General features: G+C 34.6%; 1 protein-coding gene across 1 annotated transcript in view; it reads right to left on the bottom strand.

Annotated features, from left to right (window-relative positions):
• Positions 1-19,334, bottom strand: part of LOC145692677 (uncharacterized) — a 1,521,027-nt gene that overhangs the window by 1,325,837 nt on the left and 175,856 nt on the right. The window contains exons 36-40 of the mRNA XM_081768059.1: positions 18,854-18,961; positions 14,580-14,651; positions 12,400-12,474; positions 9,573-9,635; positions 7,235-7,342 (exon numbers count right to left, since the gene is read on the bottom strand). Coding sequence (XP_081624185.1) covers positions 7,235-7,342; positions 9,573-9,635; positions 12,400-12,474; positions 14,580-14,651; positions 18,854-18,961 — 426 coding nt within the window. The remainder of the gene's footprint in view (positions 1-7,234; positions 7,343-9,572; positions 9,636-12,399; positions 12,475-14,579; positions 14,652-18,853; positions 18,962-19,334) is intronic.

Genomic DNA, 19,334 nt, shown 5'->3' on the forward strand with positions numbered 1-19,334 from the left:
CTGTGAGTCTCATTAAAATCTGATATCTACATTTTCCTGACTCGAAAGGAAGTTTAAGCTTCTTAAACATCTTCATTTGTTTCATTGAAATCTCTTAGAAAACATGAGGACATAGATGGTACGGTTTACAATAAAATTAATGATGTTCTAAGTATAATAAAATAGAAGTTGATAGTTAATTTACAGTACTAACAGACTAAAGAAAGTGAATAGCCTATGTTTCTTTTTGGGTGGGTTTCTATGAAGTCAGCATTGCTCTGCAGTTTAAGATATATTACATCAGGCATGTAGTCAGCAGGTTTACCTAGGAGGGGCCGTAGTTTTTGAGGGGGAAGGCAGCAACAATGTACAAAGCAAAAAAAAAAAATAATAAATAAATCTTACAGCTAGTGATTTTGAGGCCTGAGAAAGCCGGAAAATGTTGGTTTCCGTTAGGAAAACTAAGAAAACTGTTTCTTTTTCTTTTCTTTTCTTTTTTTTCTTTTTTTCTCCATAAATAGTATGTACCACGTACTTTTTCGTGTGCCTAACCAAGAACTACTGCCCCGAACCAAATGTTATACCTTTATGCATAACTATTTTAATTTCAGCCCTTTCACACAGAACATCTACATAAGACTGATTTCCTTTGAAATTTCACTTAATTTCTTTAAGATTTCCTGACAAAAATATTTATTATTTGTGATTAAAAAACACCGTAATTATTTTATTAACAGCTATGTCTCAATTCCTATTTTACACCAAGTAACAAAAAAAAAAAAACGAATGAAATCCAAACCGAATAAAAAAAACAAAAGCATTGTTTTTCAGCAAATTTTCCATCTGATAAAAAAATATGTTTATTAAAACGCTAGTTACACCATATAAAAATATAATGTACTTACAAATCATTTTAGTGCCATTATTTTATGGCAGTTTTTATGGCTGTAAGGATCAGTAAATAATTTACCGGAAATTATTAACTATATGTAAACTTTCTTACAATTTTTGAATGACTGAAGCAAGATAATCTTAAAATGATGTTTTAAAAGCTGGTTACTTGAGGGTCCAGGAAATCATTTAGAGGGGCCTGGCCCCGTTTCCCCTTCCCTCGTTGCTACACCCCTGTATTACATATATATTACATAGATATAAGACATATAAATATAATCCCGATAGGTTTCTGGAATAACGTTGATTCAAGTTTCTTTTGAGGTATTACATTTACTTTACACATGTGCTCAAATCTATCTGACTACATTTGTACTGAAAACTTATCGTGAATAAATCCATCAAAATTGTAGGAGTGGCCATTCTAAATTATATCTTTGCACGTCTAATATTTCTTCCTTTCGGCGGCAAGTGTTAGCTATCAATTATAAGTTCGGTAAATGACTAAATTAGATACTTGGCATTTTTAAATTAGATATTTAAATAAAATTTCTGCGTTCTTAAACTGCAACACTATTCACATAGGAACCCTATTCACCATTCACTATTCATACATATATAAATATGTGTTTCCCTAATTTTGCGACGGACAAACAGTTCGGGAAGTTATACAAAACCGTTTTAATAGTATAGAGTGAAAGCAAATCAAATGGTAGAAAGAAATTCACGTTCCATCTGTTGAGAAAGATGGAAGGACAGACGATTATATAATTTGTTAATAAATTATAAAATCAGTCATCATTTTGTGAGTTTTAAGAATGTGTGAAACATTTGTTTCCTGACCAGTTTGGTTTCTGAAGTCAGAAATGAAAGTACAAAAAGACGACTGAGTGGTTAGCATAGACAACATTTTATATATAACAACATTTTTATATACAACATTTTTTTAGTAGTCCAAACAGAAATTGAGATGGAATAATTTCATATTCGTGAATAGGAAAATAGTGACTTCCAATGAAAATGGGATGTCGGTAGAATAAGATTGAAATCACAGACAATAGTAACACATTTATTTCAACCTTTTTCACACAAGTGTTGCAGATGTTTTTGTAACCTTCTGTAAAGTTTGCTAGTTACAACATTCTTCGTTGACAGTATTGGCTGTTAAGAAAACCAAGCATCAATTAAATCTTCCTCGGCGACATAAATTGGATTTAGCAGATGAAAATACTTCCCGAAGCGTTGTCAGTAGTCCAAGAGAAGAACGAACTTCATACAAGTCGTCATCGGTTTTTAAGCAAGCATCTTCGACATCAGATTCATTCTCTTGTTGCTGTCGCAATAGAGGCAAGAATGTTTAGTTCAAATTTAAATGGTACATGAAAACGCATGGTAAATGCACGGCTTATGACCAGAACTGTTTCAAATGTTCCAAGGCTAATCCCTTTGAATACCATGCAATCAGAAAAATATCTCTGAAGAGCCCTGTATATCATGAGAGGAGCTACAGTTTTGTGAACATGAGAAACAGAAGTTAGTTTGATATTGTATTTTTTGTTATTGAACCTGATAAAGTTCAACAGTTGCCGGAGACCTTCGAGTTTGATCTGCTAGGAAAAGGAAAGTAGCTAAATGGAACTATGATACTGAAAAGAAAGTTACCCAATTTAATTAGCCTAGATACTGTTGATATCGTCGATACCTGGACACCGTTGAAGTACGTATCTCGAGATTAGGATAATGACTGCACCATCATTACGGAAATCGGAAGGGAAAAAAGATCAAAAAAAGATAGATGCTTCAAATGAAGAGTTATACACAAACACTTAGGAAAGTAGTCTTGATTGTTATCCAATTGCTGGTAAAAGAAAAATTCAATAGACAGAAAAGTATACAAGTTTTTAGGGAGAGGCATAAACGTTCAATAAAACGTGTCGACTTGACCACCTCTCTAAGTTGGCCATCTGCTCATCTTGACCTGGATCGTCTTGAGCCTGCATTTTCCTATAAGACATTCGTTATTTATTACTCTGGAAGTTGGCCACCTGTCTATCTTGGAAGTTAGCCGCATTGAAAAAATGTTTACGCTACGATGATAAATTTACCTGCGTATCTTGGCCATGCAAATTATCGTATCGTTATTTTTGTTTACTCTTTCGCATTCCCATATAAGAGGAAGATGTTCTGTATTTCTGACTAGACACAAAGAAGCATGGATTCCCACGATTTGTTCTTGAAGGTGACTGGTCAGAACACTACCCTAATAAAGGGGGTGGTAAAGGAAGATGTGAATAAGAAAAAAAGCAACGTACAGGAATTTAGGAAAAGGTTGTACGTATTTGTTTACCCTGTCTGTTTTGGTAAAACCATTAGCTATATCGGCTTCTTTTACCAGTGGAGAGATTTAGTATTTCCGAAAAATTCTCAAGGTTAAAGCTAACCATCTCAATTGTCAATTATTGGCACCTGATGGCTTGTCGTAAGGTAGCGAAGGAAGAGAAAGGTATGTACATATATTAAACATACTGTAGTGATTTTTTCCAGTATTGTATATTGTTATGAATTACTCTATATACACTATTTAAAAATAGCTGTCGTGCAATTGCTTATTAAAATTTTACAATCAAATAATACTGGAAATCCTATTCTAAAAATACACCACTCACACTTATTTTCTGTAAGTTGGCCACATTTCTAATTTGACCACTTTTCAATGGAACCGATGGTGGCCAACATAGACAGGTTTCAGTGTAGAAGAAATAGAAAGTAGGAAATTTTTGTTGAAAGAATTAGCCGAAATTGATGATAGAATAGCCAAGTTGGAGGAGCATATGATGCATTACAAGAAGATGTTAAGCAAACACAACTTTTACTTGAAGAAGAAGAAAACAAAATAGAAACTAAGAAAAAAGAAAAGCAGAAGAGAGGAAAGAAGGAAAAGGAGAACTGAAAAAGAGAAATAAAGCAAAGAAAGAAAGGAAAGAAGGGAAAATTTAGAACTAAAGAAGGAAAGGTATAACAAAGAAAGAAAAGAGATAGTTAATGTGAGTTTCTAAGGGCCCTGAGGTAGCTATTAGGAAATAATTTACGGAGAAAGCCGAAATAATGTTGGGAGCAGAAAGTGGTCATTCATAAAGGCCACATGCCTATCTCCGTGTATTTGTATGTTCAGCCAGCAGCTAGTAGCTGTTAAGGGAAGTTAGTTAGTCTGTAAAAGATTGTGACTATTATTGCACAATCTATATATTAAAATGCTAGAAAAGTTTATATGTTTGTGGACATTTCTATGTTTGTGGCCAATACTTTTGGCAGTGAGTTCTCGGAAACCATAGCCTCTACAAAGATGCCATTTTCACTGATCAATTGAAAATTTTGTGTAGATTATTCAGTTCTAATTGAATATTAAAAAAAAAAAAAAAAAAAAACATGGCCGTTAGTTCTTTATCACATTTTTAGGGTTACACAGGGAGTATTGAAATTTTAAAAAAGTAAAGCATCATATCCTACGAGATATATATTCCAAATACAACACAAACTTGTATACAGGGCTTGCATATCTCTCAGGCGTTTGTTTCATGGCCAAATGATAATGAAATACGAAGGATTACCACTTCTTTTGTCTAACAAGGTACATTCGCGAAGTGTCCCCTCGGGATTCGTGTAAAATTGATTTAAATCTAAAGTTCTCAGCGGCCCAATGTGTATTGTACTAATTTCAGCGGCCCATACGGGTAATTTGCATATTAATAGGCCTTCATATATCCGGAATTCATACATTACTATAACGCTCGGACACAAATTGCTTTTAGTTTCGTTAGATGTAAATGAACATGAATGTGGGTATATGCAAAACAAATTGCATCAAGTACCGCTTCTCTGACGCATGTTACTCACCCCGGCCGCCATCTTGGATTCGCCATATTGGATTTAGCTTTCGGTTTTTCAAATGGGAATAGGTGCAAGTGATATATCAAATTCATGTAGAATTTTCTCGGAAATCCACTGGAGTAATTAATTTTACCGTAGCTGGTACCGTTTGGAAGATATTGCATATTGAATCCCTCCAGGCACTTCGCGAATAGACATTTTAGAGTAATATCAGTTAAGGTAACGATGTTGAAAAATCAAAACAATTTCTAACTGCAAGAAAACTGTAGGCAGTGGCGTATTTAAGAGGAGGCTACCGGGCTTAAGCCGCCCCCAAAAAATTTATTTACTATCTTAAAGTAAATGAAATATCTTGCAGAATTTTCACATTTCCAGAAATAAAGTTGCAAAACCCCCGAAACAAAATCGTAAATACGCCACTGACTGTAAGTATAAACAAACTCTTTACAACATTGGTGTTATAATCTTATTACATTTCTGTGAGTGATTGTTATTACTTTCATGTTATACCATAACAAGGGAGTATTCTATTACGGTTAAAATGCCTAATCTAAATGAAGATACGACCAGATTTGGGTGAAGACCTACCATTTCCGTATTTATGTCTGTGTGTATGTATGTATTTACGTTCAGGGAATATTTCGTCAACAATAAATAGTTTAAAAGGTTACATATACACACGGGGAACTGCACAATTATCTATTTTTTTTAACATTCGTGAAGTGCCTGACATTTAACAGGCAATGCCTTGAAAACGGTACAAACTACGTTAAAATTAACTACACCAATGAATTTCCGAGAAAATTTTATGTGAATTTGATGTATCACATGCACCTATTCCGATTTGAAAAACCGAAAGTTGAATCCAATATGGCGGGTCCAAGATGGCGACCGGGATGTTTAACACGTGTCAGAGAAGCTGTACTTGATCCTATTTGTTTTGCATATACCCACATACATGTCCAATTATATCTAAAGAAACTAAAATCAATTTTGTGACCGAGCTTTATAGTAATGATTGACTAAATTCCGGATATATGGAGCATAAATATGCAAATTACCCGTATGGGCCGCTAAAATTCCGGATATATGAAGGCCCATAAATATGCAAATGACACATGGGCCACTAAAATTAGTACAATACTCATTGGGCCGCGGAGAACTATGCATTTGAATCAATTTTACACGAATCCCGAGGAGACACTTCGCAAATGTACCTTGTAAGATGAATCTTTATTGTTTGGAGTATTTTGCCCAATGAACACTATATATCACTGGCATTATAATTAATTATGTGTGTAATGTATTTGTTTATTACATACTGCATGCAAGAAGAAAGAAAACACTGATCATTCATGAATTGGAAATTCCAACCAGAAGTAGGCTCAAATCTTCCAAACAGTGCGAGATATTGATAAAATAATCGAAAAAGTCTCCCTTTTACGGTACTCCTAGCCGATTTTTATCAAGATGTCTTTCAGTTGTGTCTGTAAAGGGATATATACAGATGTTGTGAGGAATGACAAAGAGATTCATGCTCATATGTGAATGATACACTGTGTAGGGAGTGCAGGTTCAGACAGTGTTATAGTAATCCTTTGTATTTATAAACGTAAATTTCATACATGTTTTAAGTATAATAAAACACAAATTGATAGTGAGATTATACTAATTACTCTAATGACTTACTGATGAATGAGTGACAGAAGTTAATAGCCTATGTTCCTTCATGTGAGTTTCTACATGTCCAGCAAAGTCAGTGTTGCTTCGTAGTTTAAGAACGTAGGTATTCCAACTACAATATATAACTTAAAAATAACTAGCATCTAATTTAGCGATTTACCGCGGTTATAATTGAAACTTAATTAGGCATGCAATAATTGCAAATTTGTAACAAAGTAGTCGACGTTTATTGATTTATTCATAGATTTTTTTAGTACATTAATTGTTTTCGTGAACGAGCACGACATGTAAATAGTTGAATTTGGCATATTGGCGAAAAGCATAATGGCTTTGCAAAATTGGGTTTGCAGAACTAAACGAAAAGGGCTTCACCCTATTTCTAATGCTCAAAATGCTATTTTCTATTGTTCACAATGAGAATTCGCGCTTCAAATGCTTCTCCAAGATTACGTATATGGGCATCCCGTTTTCGGTGATTATTCCTTAATGGTATGTCCAATCGGGACTTGTTACTCCGTACGACACTCAGCACGCTCTCTCGAATCAGGATGTCAAATTTGATTAAGAATGGGTCAATCTTCTCGGAGGAGTATCCGGACAAATGAACACCTAACTCGAGTAAAAAGAAGCTTCGTTCCAATAAATAAATTACTGAGTCAAATATATTAAGCAACTCACTCACTTCACTAAAGTATACCATTTTCAAATCGACAATGTGAACAAGGTCAAGAAAGAAAAGAAGCTTGGTGGAGCAGTAATTAATCTAAATAGATGATAAGCAAATTACACTTACTTGGAGTCTGTTTGGTTGCTTCTATTAAATCGATAATTTTCTGTAGTATAATTTTCTGTTGCTCTTCATCCAATAGAGTGGATACCTCATCGGTTTCTTCTTTAGTCACTGAAATATAAATAATAATAATAATAATAAATAAAAAACAAAAGATAATTATCGATGAATCCGTTTCATTATTAATTAATTATGAGTAACATTAAGTGAAGTATGTAAACTGACATCATTGGTTTTAGCCCCTAAATTACATGTAGACATTTCTCTCAACACTTATATCCAAATCATATTTGTAACTTTATTCTTAAACTTTTGTTGTAGAAAAGACTTTAGATAAGTATAACAAAGACAAATCTCCATCTTTTATTTACTACGACATGGATGTACTGTCTTGCAGTGTCATTTCTAGATTATACCCTACTTACCCAGTATGTCGGACAAGGAATGTAACTCTTTTTTTTCTTTACAGATAACTACTAGCTCCATCTATTCATGCAACACACCATGAGAAAGTGGATATCTGCTCAACAAAACGAGACCATAATCATGAGAACCGATTAACGGAGTGTCAAGTTATGCCCCCCTCCCCTCCCCAAAGAAAGTGAGTGTATCCGGTGTCACCTCGTCACAAAAACACGATGGAGTAAAGAGCCAATATTAAATTTTATTTCAAGCTAGGTAAAACATTTACACAAACATTGGAAATGGTGAAACAAGTATGTAGTGATGAGTGCCTATCTCGTACACGTGTGTTCGAGTGGTATACTTGATTCCGAGACGGTTGTGAGTCCTTGGAAGACGATCCAAAGCCAGGCAGACGGAAAAAAAACACCCACGATGCGAATTTGACTGTGATATTAATGGCGGAGGTATTAAATACGAATAAAGACATGATTCACGAAATCTTGACAAAAAATTTAAAGAATCAGAAAGTCTGTGCTCGATTTGTTTCGCACCCCTTAAATTACGACAAAGAACTTCCTCGCGTTGAATATTGCAAGGACCTGATTAAAACAGCCAGACGGTAGAGAACATTCATGGAATCGATTGTAACTGGTGATGAGACTTGATGCTTTAAGTACGACCCGCAAACAAAATGCAAAAGTACTACGTGGAAGTCCTCAGGTTCTCTCAGGACGTTTTCAAAAGTCACGTGAGACAATGTTAATTTTTCTTTCTATTCCAAACGTATTATACTTTGGAAGTTCGTTCCAGAGGATCAAACTGTTATGGTGAATATTGTTTATGTGTTATGGAGCGTTTGTGGAAGCAAATCGTTCGCGTAAGGCCTGAGTACCGAGCAAAAGACAGTTGCTCTTTATTGTACGATAATGCACCATGTTACGGAACCGTCGCAATTCCTGACTTTTTGGCTAAAAAACAAATATGTGTGCTTCCACATCCTCTGTATTTGGCTGATTTATCGCCGTCTGATTATTTCCTATTCCCAAAATTAAAATTGGTAATGAAAGGAACATCTTATGACCATGTTACACATGTCCAGTCTGCCGTGACGAGGGTCATTGAAGCGATTCCCAAAAAGGATATTAAAAGCTCTATGCTACCATTGGTTGAACGTGCCCAGCGATGTATTGATGCGCAAGGGATTTATTTTTCGGACATACTGTGTAGTTTTAAAGAAAGCTTCGCTTAAAATCATGGAAACTATTAAAAATAATTTACGTTATGGAATTAAGTATCTCTCTATTTTTGCATAGTAACATTGTATCTTTGAGAGCATAACAATTTACATACATGTACAACAGTATTAGACTACCTTAAATCTTATTTATCATAAAATCAATAAATATATTGAAGAATATTGAAGCTAATTTAAAAGGTAAGTACAGTAGAGCGTCGATTATCCAAACGTCGGTCAACCGAACGACCGCTTAACCGAACTGTGTACTTGCTCACACCTGTTACTCTCCCATCTACCGTCCATCATCCCCCTCACTCCCAAACCAAGTTTCCCACAGTAGTCGCCGCACTGAGCCACTGCTGGCGGAACATTGCTTCCAATGGGGCCTTCATAAGGCGCTGCTGACAGGCCAAGCCGCCAGTCGCTGTGTTTCAACAATCAGCACACTTCTGTCGGTTTGGCACTGGCTGTAGAAGTAGCGGCAGTATCAAAGCTGTTCACAGCAACAGCTGCGCCAGCTTAGAGTTGAGGCGTGCCGCTCCGCGCATGGCAAATAAACATGTACAGTTCGATTATCCGAACAAACCAGTTTTCCGAACACCCATGTCCCCCAATTACTTCGGATAATCGACGCTGTACTGTAATTAAAATTTTTAATTCTTAATGATATCCTAAACTTAGAAGTTTAGAATTACTCACATTCGGACAACACTCCATTATTTCGTATCACTTTCAGGAATGCAATTTCCAGGTCGTCACGACCTATAAAAAGAAATGCCAGCGTTGATTAACATACAGGACTAAACATAAATATATTCAAAACTAAGTGTCTGTTGAACGTTTTTATTAAAATAACTCTACATGGTTCATAAAATATAAATAGTTGGTCAAATGCCACTTTCTGAACCATTAATTTTTAAAATGAGTTTTGAGACAGATTGTATTGCCCAAGATCGTAATATTTTGATTCATTTCTTTATCATTCCTAAAATGTTTGTTTCATTTTATTTCTAGTGCAAAGAAACACAAAATTTCCTTTCTTGTTCCTAAAGACTTTTGGTACTATTTCCATTATATTCTTGACTATTTTAAAATTAATTCTTTTTGTATTGTTTTGTCTTCTCAATTATATTCACTGACATGGAATAGAGCCATCCCACATCACGTCAATTACGTCACATGGACGATTCCTTCATTTATTTAACACTGTTTGAGATGAAATTTTATCGAAGCTTCTAAAACCCCAGCTTAATATTTCCACTCCTCCCCCGTTTTGGATGTTTACAGAATTTGTTTTCCTCAAGCATCTACATTATTTTATTAGGCCTTCTTATTGTGCTTTCTAAAAATTTGAGATGTTTGAGAAAAGCCTACTGCACCAAAGAGATCAGCTCCAGAATTGCCATAGCCAAAGAAGCATTCAACAAGAAAAGATAACTCTTAACTAGCAGCATTAATATTGGACTAAGAAAGAAATTGGTTAACTGCTACACATGGAGTATTAGACTGTATGGTTCAGAGACTTGCACATTGCAGAAGTTGGAGAAGAAATATTTAGAGAGCTTTGAAATATGGTGTTGGAGGAAGATGGAAACAATAAAATAGACAGAAAGACTAACAAATGAAGATGTTTTAAAACGGATAGAAGTAAACGCTTCTAGCCACCATTCTTCGAGAAAAGGCCAATTGGATTGGACACGTCTTGCGAAGAAATTGTCTTCTTCATATCATCATAGAAGGAAAGATGGAAGGAAAGCAAGGAATAGGAAGAAGAAGATCATAAGTGATCGAAGATTTGAAAAATAGAAGAAAATATTGGGAGTTAAAAGAGGAAACTGAAAATCGAGAAACATGGAAGAAACGCTTCCAGGCCCAAACTGAAAATTAAGAAGAAGAAAAGAAAGAAATCCTCATTAGTCCCAAAACCTCCGAAAAAGTCAAATATTTAATAATAATAATTCTTGTTCTACATATTTTGTTTAATTACGTTTCTTCAGCACGAGGCTAAAATATCTTCACTACAGATAATGATTTTAAAAGTCAGCTGAGGAAAGTCATTGAAATACAATATGCTGTGTTTAACTCTACATTTATTTTTTGTTTTGTCTTTTTCTTCCGATAAAGATGAATTTCTATATAATTTGTCTTAGAGTTCCGAAATCATATTATCCCATCGTGTATTAAAACCTTCTGTAAACAAATAAATAAATACCAGAATCAATACATTTCTTAGTAATGTACAGGGTGTTACATAAATGTCATAATATTTTGGAAACAAAGTCCTCACATTAAAATAAATAAAAATATCATATGGATCTGCGCTCAAAAGCGGAGAGGTTTGGAGTTATAGGATACCGAAAACGTGAAATAAGTGAATTTTAAAAGTTCATAGCTTTACTACTATGGGATCTATCGTAGTCGGGTCAAGACATCACTGAGGAACTGGTATGTGAACTATCCAAATATTCATGTTTAAGAATGCTCCAGTACTTGCACATCAATTTCTAGATGTAGGTGGAGAGAGATCGAGTACTCTCAAACAGTGTCTCTAAAACTGATTGTGCAAGTACCGGAGGTTCCGAAAGATGGATATTTGGATAGTTCATATACTAGTTCCTTAATGATGTATTGACCCGACTAAGATTGGTCTTATAGCAGTGGTACTATGGACCTGTAAAGTTCATTTTTTCATGTTTTCGGCACTCTATAACCAGGCCCGTATTTATATATTGTGCGCCCCTGTGTTCTAAACAATTTGCCGCCCCCCGAAAAGGACCTATATCAGAGTTGAATTCACAGTTTTTGGGGTCACTGAGATGAATAGTGACAGTTTTAATCCAATTCAACTTCAAGACCATACTCCGCTCCCTAGGAGGGGGAGTCGAGATTTTAAAGTAATGGAAAAAGAGAGATATTAGTGTCGAATTCATAGTTTTCGAGGTAGGTGAGTTTAACGGTATATCAGTTTTCATGATGTTCAAGTTAATCCTCACCCCTTGGGGTGCAGGTGGAAAAGGATGAATTTTTAAATATAATCAGATAAGCTAGCTAATTAGTAACTACCTAATTAGAGCCAATTAAACACATTAGCATATTTTCGCGCGCTTGCACAGGAATCTGCGGGTTGCTAGTTTCAAATGTTACTTTCTTGTGAATCTTTACAAAAAATAAACAAAAAAAAAATTCCGCCCCCTAAATTCTGCCGCCCTGTGCTCGAGCACAGAATAGCATTTACCTAAAAACGGGCCTGCCTATAACTACAAAACTTTGCACTTCTGACCATCGGTCCCTATGAACTTTCTTCTTATTTTGATATGAGAAATCTATTCCCAAAGTATTGTGACAAATTTTTATAACACCCTGTATATCTTAATATTGAATGGTAATACGAAATAAGTTAATAACATGGTTTGTAATAAAAGATTTTGTGGATGAGCGCCTCATTAGCACATTTCTTCAACGTAGTTATTACCAAAATGTTAATAAAATTATGAGAAAATTATAGGATACATTATTATTTACTTACTGCTATCAAGAATATCAGTTGAAATCCAAACTTCAACCATTCCCTGGATGAACTTATCTCTTTCAAAAGCGTTACCTACAAAAAAGTCGTAAAGTATCAGCAAAATAATTGTAGTGAAATATTACGTTCTTAATGCTAACTGCCAAATTGATCTTTAAGAAGTATTTTTTTAGACATCTAGTACAGTAAATTATTTTTGTGAAACCGAACCTGATAAAATTTCTCGAGGAATCATTAATACATGAAAAGAAACTTTGTTTGAGAGATTTATACTGCAGTCCTATGCCGTATAAACTTAGAAATCTGACGAAAATTCTAAAAGAACCGAGTTTGAACATTCTTGTTTATGTTATTATTCCCTTTCTAGACAAGGTAATAACAATAATTACAGAAGGTTGTTCGCTTTATATCCAACCATTTTTGACGGGTACTTACCTTAAGTCATACCGCGCCCCCACCACCGATCATGTTCTATTGGACCCCGAGCATTGTGGACTTTCACACTGCATAGCAGTTTCCATTGCTACAAACTCCGGCGCAAGACAGGCATGGGAATTCTGTCCTACTTCTTCCTCCAAGCTTTCCATAGACCATCCATTGTGCATAGGTGTCGATGTTGAAGACGTCGTTTCAACAGTCCAAATGCGCAAATTCGACTGGCATCTGAACTTTCCACAGGAATGTCCTCAAACAAAATGACAGGAATTCTTAATTCCTCTGCGATTTCCTGATAAAAACGTAATGATGTTCTGGCGATATGACTCGAAGCCTTGTCCATATGGATCATCAGCTGGTTCGCGTAATTCCACACATTTGTAGAATGTCTCTCTAATGGACAGGTGTCAAAATGGATTTTTGGAAGTATCTTGCATTCAAATTCACGTTTCGGTCCACCTTGCGTATCATCAACTTATCCTCACATCCGAATCCCGTAACAACCTAAAGCCACAAGAGAAACTTTCCTTGCACTGACGAACAAAGTTGCTGCGCCTCTTGCCGTCAATGTCATGGAATGTGATCGCCTGAACGTGACCACCAGCAGTGAGGTGAACATACGATTTCTGATACATTGTGAAACTTTCTTCCATTTGGAACCCGCCAAGTACTTTTCATACAATTTTCTGCAGTTCGTCTTACGTTCGGTAATGGGACACAGTAGTAGGTGGTGTACACGGGCCTTTCGCGCATCTTCAATTTCAGGCGCTTGCGAATCTTTTGTTCAAAGTTGACAGTGTGAGGTGGAATCTGTGACCCATATCACGTTGCGTCGGGGGATTTTTTTTGGCACGCCAATCGATAGCCCCCGCTTAGCACTTCGGTTGTCACTTTGCTTGAAGCCCTTCTCATGGTGGTTTTTTTGGATGTATCTTTCGCATGGAGGGCCTGTTATTTGTAAAGACCCACAATAGCTTTCGTAGTAGTCACCGCGAGTGTTAATCCGTTTTCCCGACACTGTTTCACAATGCGTACGTACGAAAACTTAGCACGGTAAAGGGCCATTACGTAACCTTTCTAATACCGGTTGATTTTCGGCTCTATTTGTTAACACTCACGCAGCTACAAGGTCAGACATAACACTGCTACCGTCTGCAAACCCATAGTTCCAGCACGATAAGCCAGGTGACAGCACTGAATCGAAAATGATTTGATATACAGCGAGCAATCTTCTGTGCGATTGTATAATTCGCTAAAACACTTAGTACAAGTTAAGATATTGATAAAGAAGATTTGATGTTGCATATATCATAACGATGACCCGAATAAATATAAGATGGCATACTAAGATGACCGCTTGCATGCTAAGTCCACCTAAATAAAAATGAGAAAAAGAAGTCTAATGATTTCATTCATTTCTATTGATGGATGCAATTTTGAAAGACTTTTGTAAACAGTAAATTATAGAACCAGAAACTACATGGTTACGGTTCTGGTTGTCAACATAACAGAAATATAAATTGTTCATGATATATTAAACTTCAAATATCACTTGTGGAAATTTTCATCTTCGGAGTTAGGTCACATGGCATCCAAATGGTCCATATAAAATTAGCTCCGTAATATTTGTATTGGTTAAAATAAAGTATAAATAAGAAACATTTGCTGTATAATAAATAGATAAATACAAATTTCGTTTTAAATGTAAAGAAAAATAAGAATAAATAAAGAAAAATGTGAAATACCTGGAACACTGGCAGCCGATTTCCATAATTCAAGTATTTCCCTGATGAAATCTGCTTTTCCCTTTTCAGAATCTAGAAATCACATTTAAATTTAACGTTTTAATAAAATTACAATCAGAGTGGTTTTTAATAATGACATAAGTTGTAACACGATATTTTCTATATTCTCTTCTATAGTCAAGAAAAATTATAAGAGATATATCACAATATTGCGAGCGATGATGATGCTTAGTAAGAAACAAGCAAACAGGCTAATACTCACCGCAAAAAATAGCAGAGTTTTCTTCTACATGTTAGAAGCGCTTTCGGAAGAACTTTCTTCCATCTTCAGCTTACTTAAAATTCAAAGAGGATATAAAAACCTCAAGGAGAATATGGAAAGGCAAAAAATGGATTAAAAAGGATTAAGAAATGTAAAACACAAATCTTCTGTTAAAAATTAAACACAGCGAATAGGCACTCACTGTCATTGTTCACTGCTGTTTACTGTTTTCTTCCCTTGCTTTTAAGATGGCGAAAGTGTGTAGTGAAATGATGAATCCAAATCATATTTATTTCTCCCCTATCTAAATTAAGTATTGGTTTCTCTTTTTAGAAGTAATATGATTTTTTTATATATATTTCGTTCCGTTGCTGATTTTTGCTTTCTCAATAAACATGGATCTGCGATGTTATGGTTATAATCTCTAAGATGCGTTGCCAGACTAGACAGCTGTTGTAGGATTCAAGATTTCGATGTACGAATGTGCTCAGTTATTCTAGTGCAAGTATTCCTTTCTGTTTGACCTTTATCACACTGACATTTTACCCGATAGACTCCACTGCTTCGTAGAGGGTCAGCAAAAAATGCAGAATCATATTACTTGCAAAAAGAGAAACTAATACTTAATTTAGATAGGGGGGAAATAAATATGAATCCAAATAATCTTTTACTACATACTTCCGCCATCTGGAAAGCAAGAAAACAGTGAACAGCAGTGTACAATGACAGTGAGTGTCTATTCCCAGTGTTTAATATTTGACAGAAGAATTGTGTTTTACATTTCTTAATCCTTTTAACAATTTTTCACCTTTTTATATTCTCCTTCATGTTTTTAAATCCTCTTTGAATCTTAAGTAACCTGAAGATGGAAGAAGGTTCTTCCGGAAGCGCTTCTTACATGTAGAAGAAAATTCTGCTATTTTTTGCTGTGAGTGTTAGCCTTTTTTGCTTGTTTCTCACTATAAGAGATCGGGTCATTCTCACTTAACTCCGGCAAGTCATGCAAGAAAAAGTCAGAAATGACTTTCAATAAATAACAAAAACAACACTTTTGTTATGATCCTTAGAAATTCTCAGTAAAGATTCCATGTTTTGGCGTACACATTTCATCTCCATTTTGCAAAAAATTAATGTTCTTAGAAAGATATCATAACTCATGTCACTTACGTTACCGTATGTGCTTCGTCACTAAAGCGAGGTATGTTGTGCTTGCCTTGTGGAAATGGTTTGTTTTGCAGAACTAGACAATATATGCATTATGGAGTGAAACAAATATTTCTTAACGGCTCTTATTGAAGGAAATTTCCTACAATGTACGAAAGTAACATGTGTGACAAGCAAGTAACATATGTGACATGTACGTACAATTACTGTAATAAAGTTGAGATTTTAGTAGAAGAAAGAGAAGAAAATTTACTTCTAAAACACTTATCAGACTTCACATTGAAATTTTCCATATACTTCTGTCTCAATACCTACCTACTTACAGATAAAAAATACCGAGTGTACAGAAAAATTTATGTTCATTTCATTACGCTTTTAAATTAATTTATGTTTCGTTCGTATTTTTTTTTTCAAATTTTCCCTTTATATTTTAATATAAAAGAATAAAATTATAATAATTATAATATATGTTTTAAATCATCTTCCCTGCACTTGACACATTTAAAAAAGAATGAAAAAAGATTAGAGTATATAATGAAATGATCCATAAGAAAATCATGTTTAAGAATGTGACCAACATTTAATTTAAAACATAGAAGAGACCAGATGGGATGACCTTAATTCCTTGGAAGAAAGGTAAAGCCTTAATTTGGGACTTCACATGCACAGACACTTTTGCACCTTCTAACCTTCCTTTCTCTTCAATCCAGGCGGGCAATGCAGCAGGTCGGAAAGAGATAGAGGAAAGAAGAAAATACAACAACCTTATGGAAAAATATCAATTCGTACCAGTTGCAGTTGAATCCGGTGGCTCGTGGGGAAGGGAAGGTCTAAACTTCATAAAGGAAGTAGGAAAACGCATCACACACTTATCCGGTGATGAAAGGGCAACCAGCTTCCTAATCCAAAGAATAAGCATGGCGGTGCAGAGAGGTAATGTAGCCTCAATACTAGGAACCATACCTCCCGGTAAAGCACTGGAGGAGATTTTCTTACTTTAAATTGAATTGAAATTTTGTAAACCTCATTAGTCATAAAATGTGTTAAAATCCACTTGCATAAAAATAGCTTGTAAACCTGATTACTGTATGTAAAACCAAGTGTTTATCAATAAACATTTGTCTGAAAGGAAAAAAAAAAGAGACTCATTTGAATTTTTGCACTAAACGCGCTATCGCATTTAATAATTTCAGCACAATAATAGTTCAGCCAAAGGAATCAGAAAACTGAATTTTTATGTTTAAAAAAACAATAAGCCAATCCGACGAATGTTATTGCAGATACAAGCCCGTTGATCGGCGTTCGTTTTTCATTAGATTGAAACAGAAAATTATTCATCACTTTCGAGATTAGTATTTATATCATTGTGCTAGAGAATGACAATTATTTATGAAATATTTCTTGTTCTATGTTAGGGGCGTTCTTTGCAATCACTTTAGTTACTATGGTCACGCAAGTTACTGAGCATTTAGTAACTTATGTGACAGTAACGTATGTAACATTTTGTATATTTTAAAGAAAAACTTATCAGATTACTAACTTTGAATGCAATCTGTTTTAATACTTTGAAAATGATTTTTCAGCGCTTCAGAATATACTAAGTATAATTTTTTAGCAACATAAACAGTCCTGAAACATTGGTATTGTATTGTATTTATTTCGTCCTTTTTTCATACATTTAGCACTGTAATACAATGCATATGAAGCGGACACGTCATTTATATATGAATACAAAAGTAAAAGAAACAATAATAGTGAAAATTACATACACTAGGTTAATAATTAAGCCTTACATCTTACACCTTATTACACTGTACATTTTACATGACATCATTGTTAAAAATAAACTTAGCAATTATTACTTGCAGTGTATTTAGAAACCCTCCAACAAATATGTAATGCTAAAAGCAAGTAACTTACATAACACATATTAAACCTACTTACACATTCATTTACATGTTTTCTTGCACAAGATCAAAAACGTATAACAACCATCGGCCCTACTGATTACACTGAAGCATGAAACATTCAGAGAACAAAACTAACCATGTCACGTTGTATTTTGAATTCTACCATGTGTTGGTAGTTCATAGAACCAGAGAGTAATTTAAGTGACAGAAAATTACAGGACAGAAGTTTCTTTTTTGAACAATTAACAAAGATACTCACTGAAAAAAGAAAGTTTACATTTTTCATTTCTATAGAAACTTGTGATTATGATCGTAATGATTTTATTTTGCATCTCATACTTGTCAATGTAGAATAACTACTTCAAACTTTGAAAATGCTATTGGGACAGGTAACTTATGTGACAAAATTAGTGATTTTTATATTATTTTCAAATAACTTTGAGATATACTTCCCTGCTAATTCTGTTCCAAGGATTAGCAGGAGCTATTCTGTCTTCCTTTAAAATAGAAACTGGATAAATTAAATTTTGAATATCCTATGCAGTTGGACATAGCGTGTCGGAGTTAAGTGATAATGACCCAGATATGTTTTTTGTTGTTGTTTCATTATTGATAAATTTATATTCAATTCAATGACAATGATTAATATCAAATCAAGTTAAGTTACAGTACTCCGATTCAAATTAGCCAGGGTTTATACTGAGTAGGAAATGAATATGAATTTAACACAGAGGCTAAATTTACGAGAATGCTACGATAAATTTAATATAAAATCTGTCGAGTTGTATATTACTTTTATGACGAAATCTGGAATAGGATGTAAAAACAAAATTTTTTTTAAAAAATGTTATAATTTATTTTTACTTGATGCTGTGGCATTTCATTTTACCCTTAAAATTTTTGCAGGTACATTCAAGGAAACTAGTTATGGAACTCACCTTGATTCATCTTCGTGGACATCCAACTATCGATCAGCTTCACAGTCAAAACTTTCTGGAAGTATTCTGTCATCAGGAGCAGAATCTGTGATTTTTCCTCCTTTTTCACTGTAAGAAAATAACATGAGTTATGAAAGAAACAAACAAATCCTTTCCCCTTATTGTATTTTCAGAATAGATTAAGTTCTTCTTTTCTTTCAGTTTAATGTCCCGCAATTTATGCCCTTTAGGCTTGATTTAGACAAGTGAGTGATGATGGAAGAATTGGTGGAATGAGAATGTGGAAAGAAAGGGGAGTAACCGAGAAAACCCACAGACACGGTGTTGTCCACCATAAACTTATTTAGGCGAGGATCGAACCAGACAACCTACTCACCAGATTTAAGCGTTCTACTACTAGGTCACCGTGCTCTAAATTTTCTATGTACTGTATTATCTTACATATATTTATTTATTTATTTATTTATTTATTTATTTGTAA

The sequence above is a fragment of the Thermobia domestica genome, chromosome 8, assembly GCF_964235325.1.
Source record: "Thermobia domestica chromosome 8, izTheDome1.hap1.1, whole genome shotgun sequence".
Lineage (NCBI taxonomy): Eukaryota > Metazoa > Arthropoda > Insecta > Zygentoma > Lepismatidae > Thermobia > Thermobia domestica.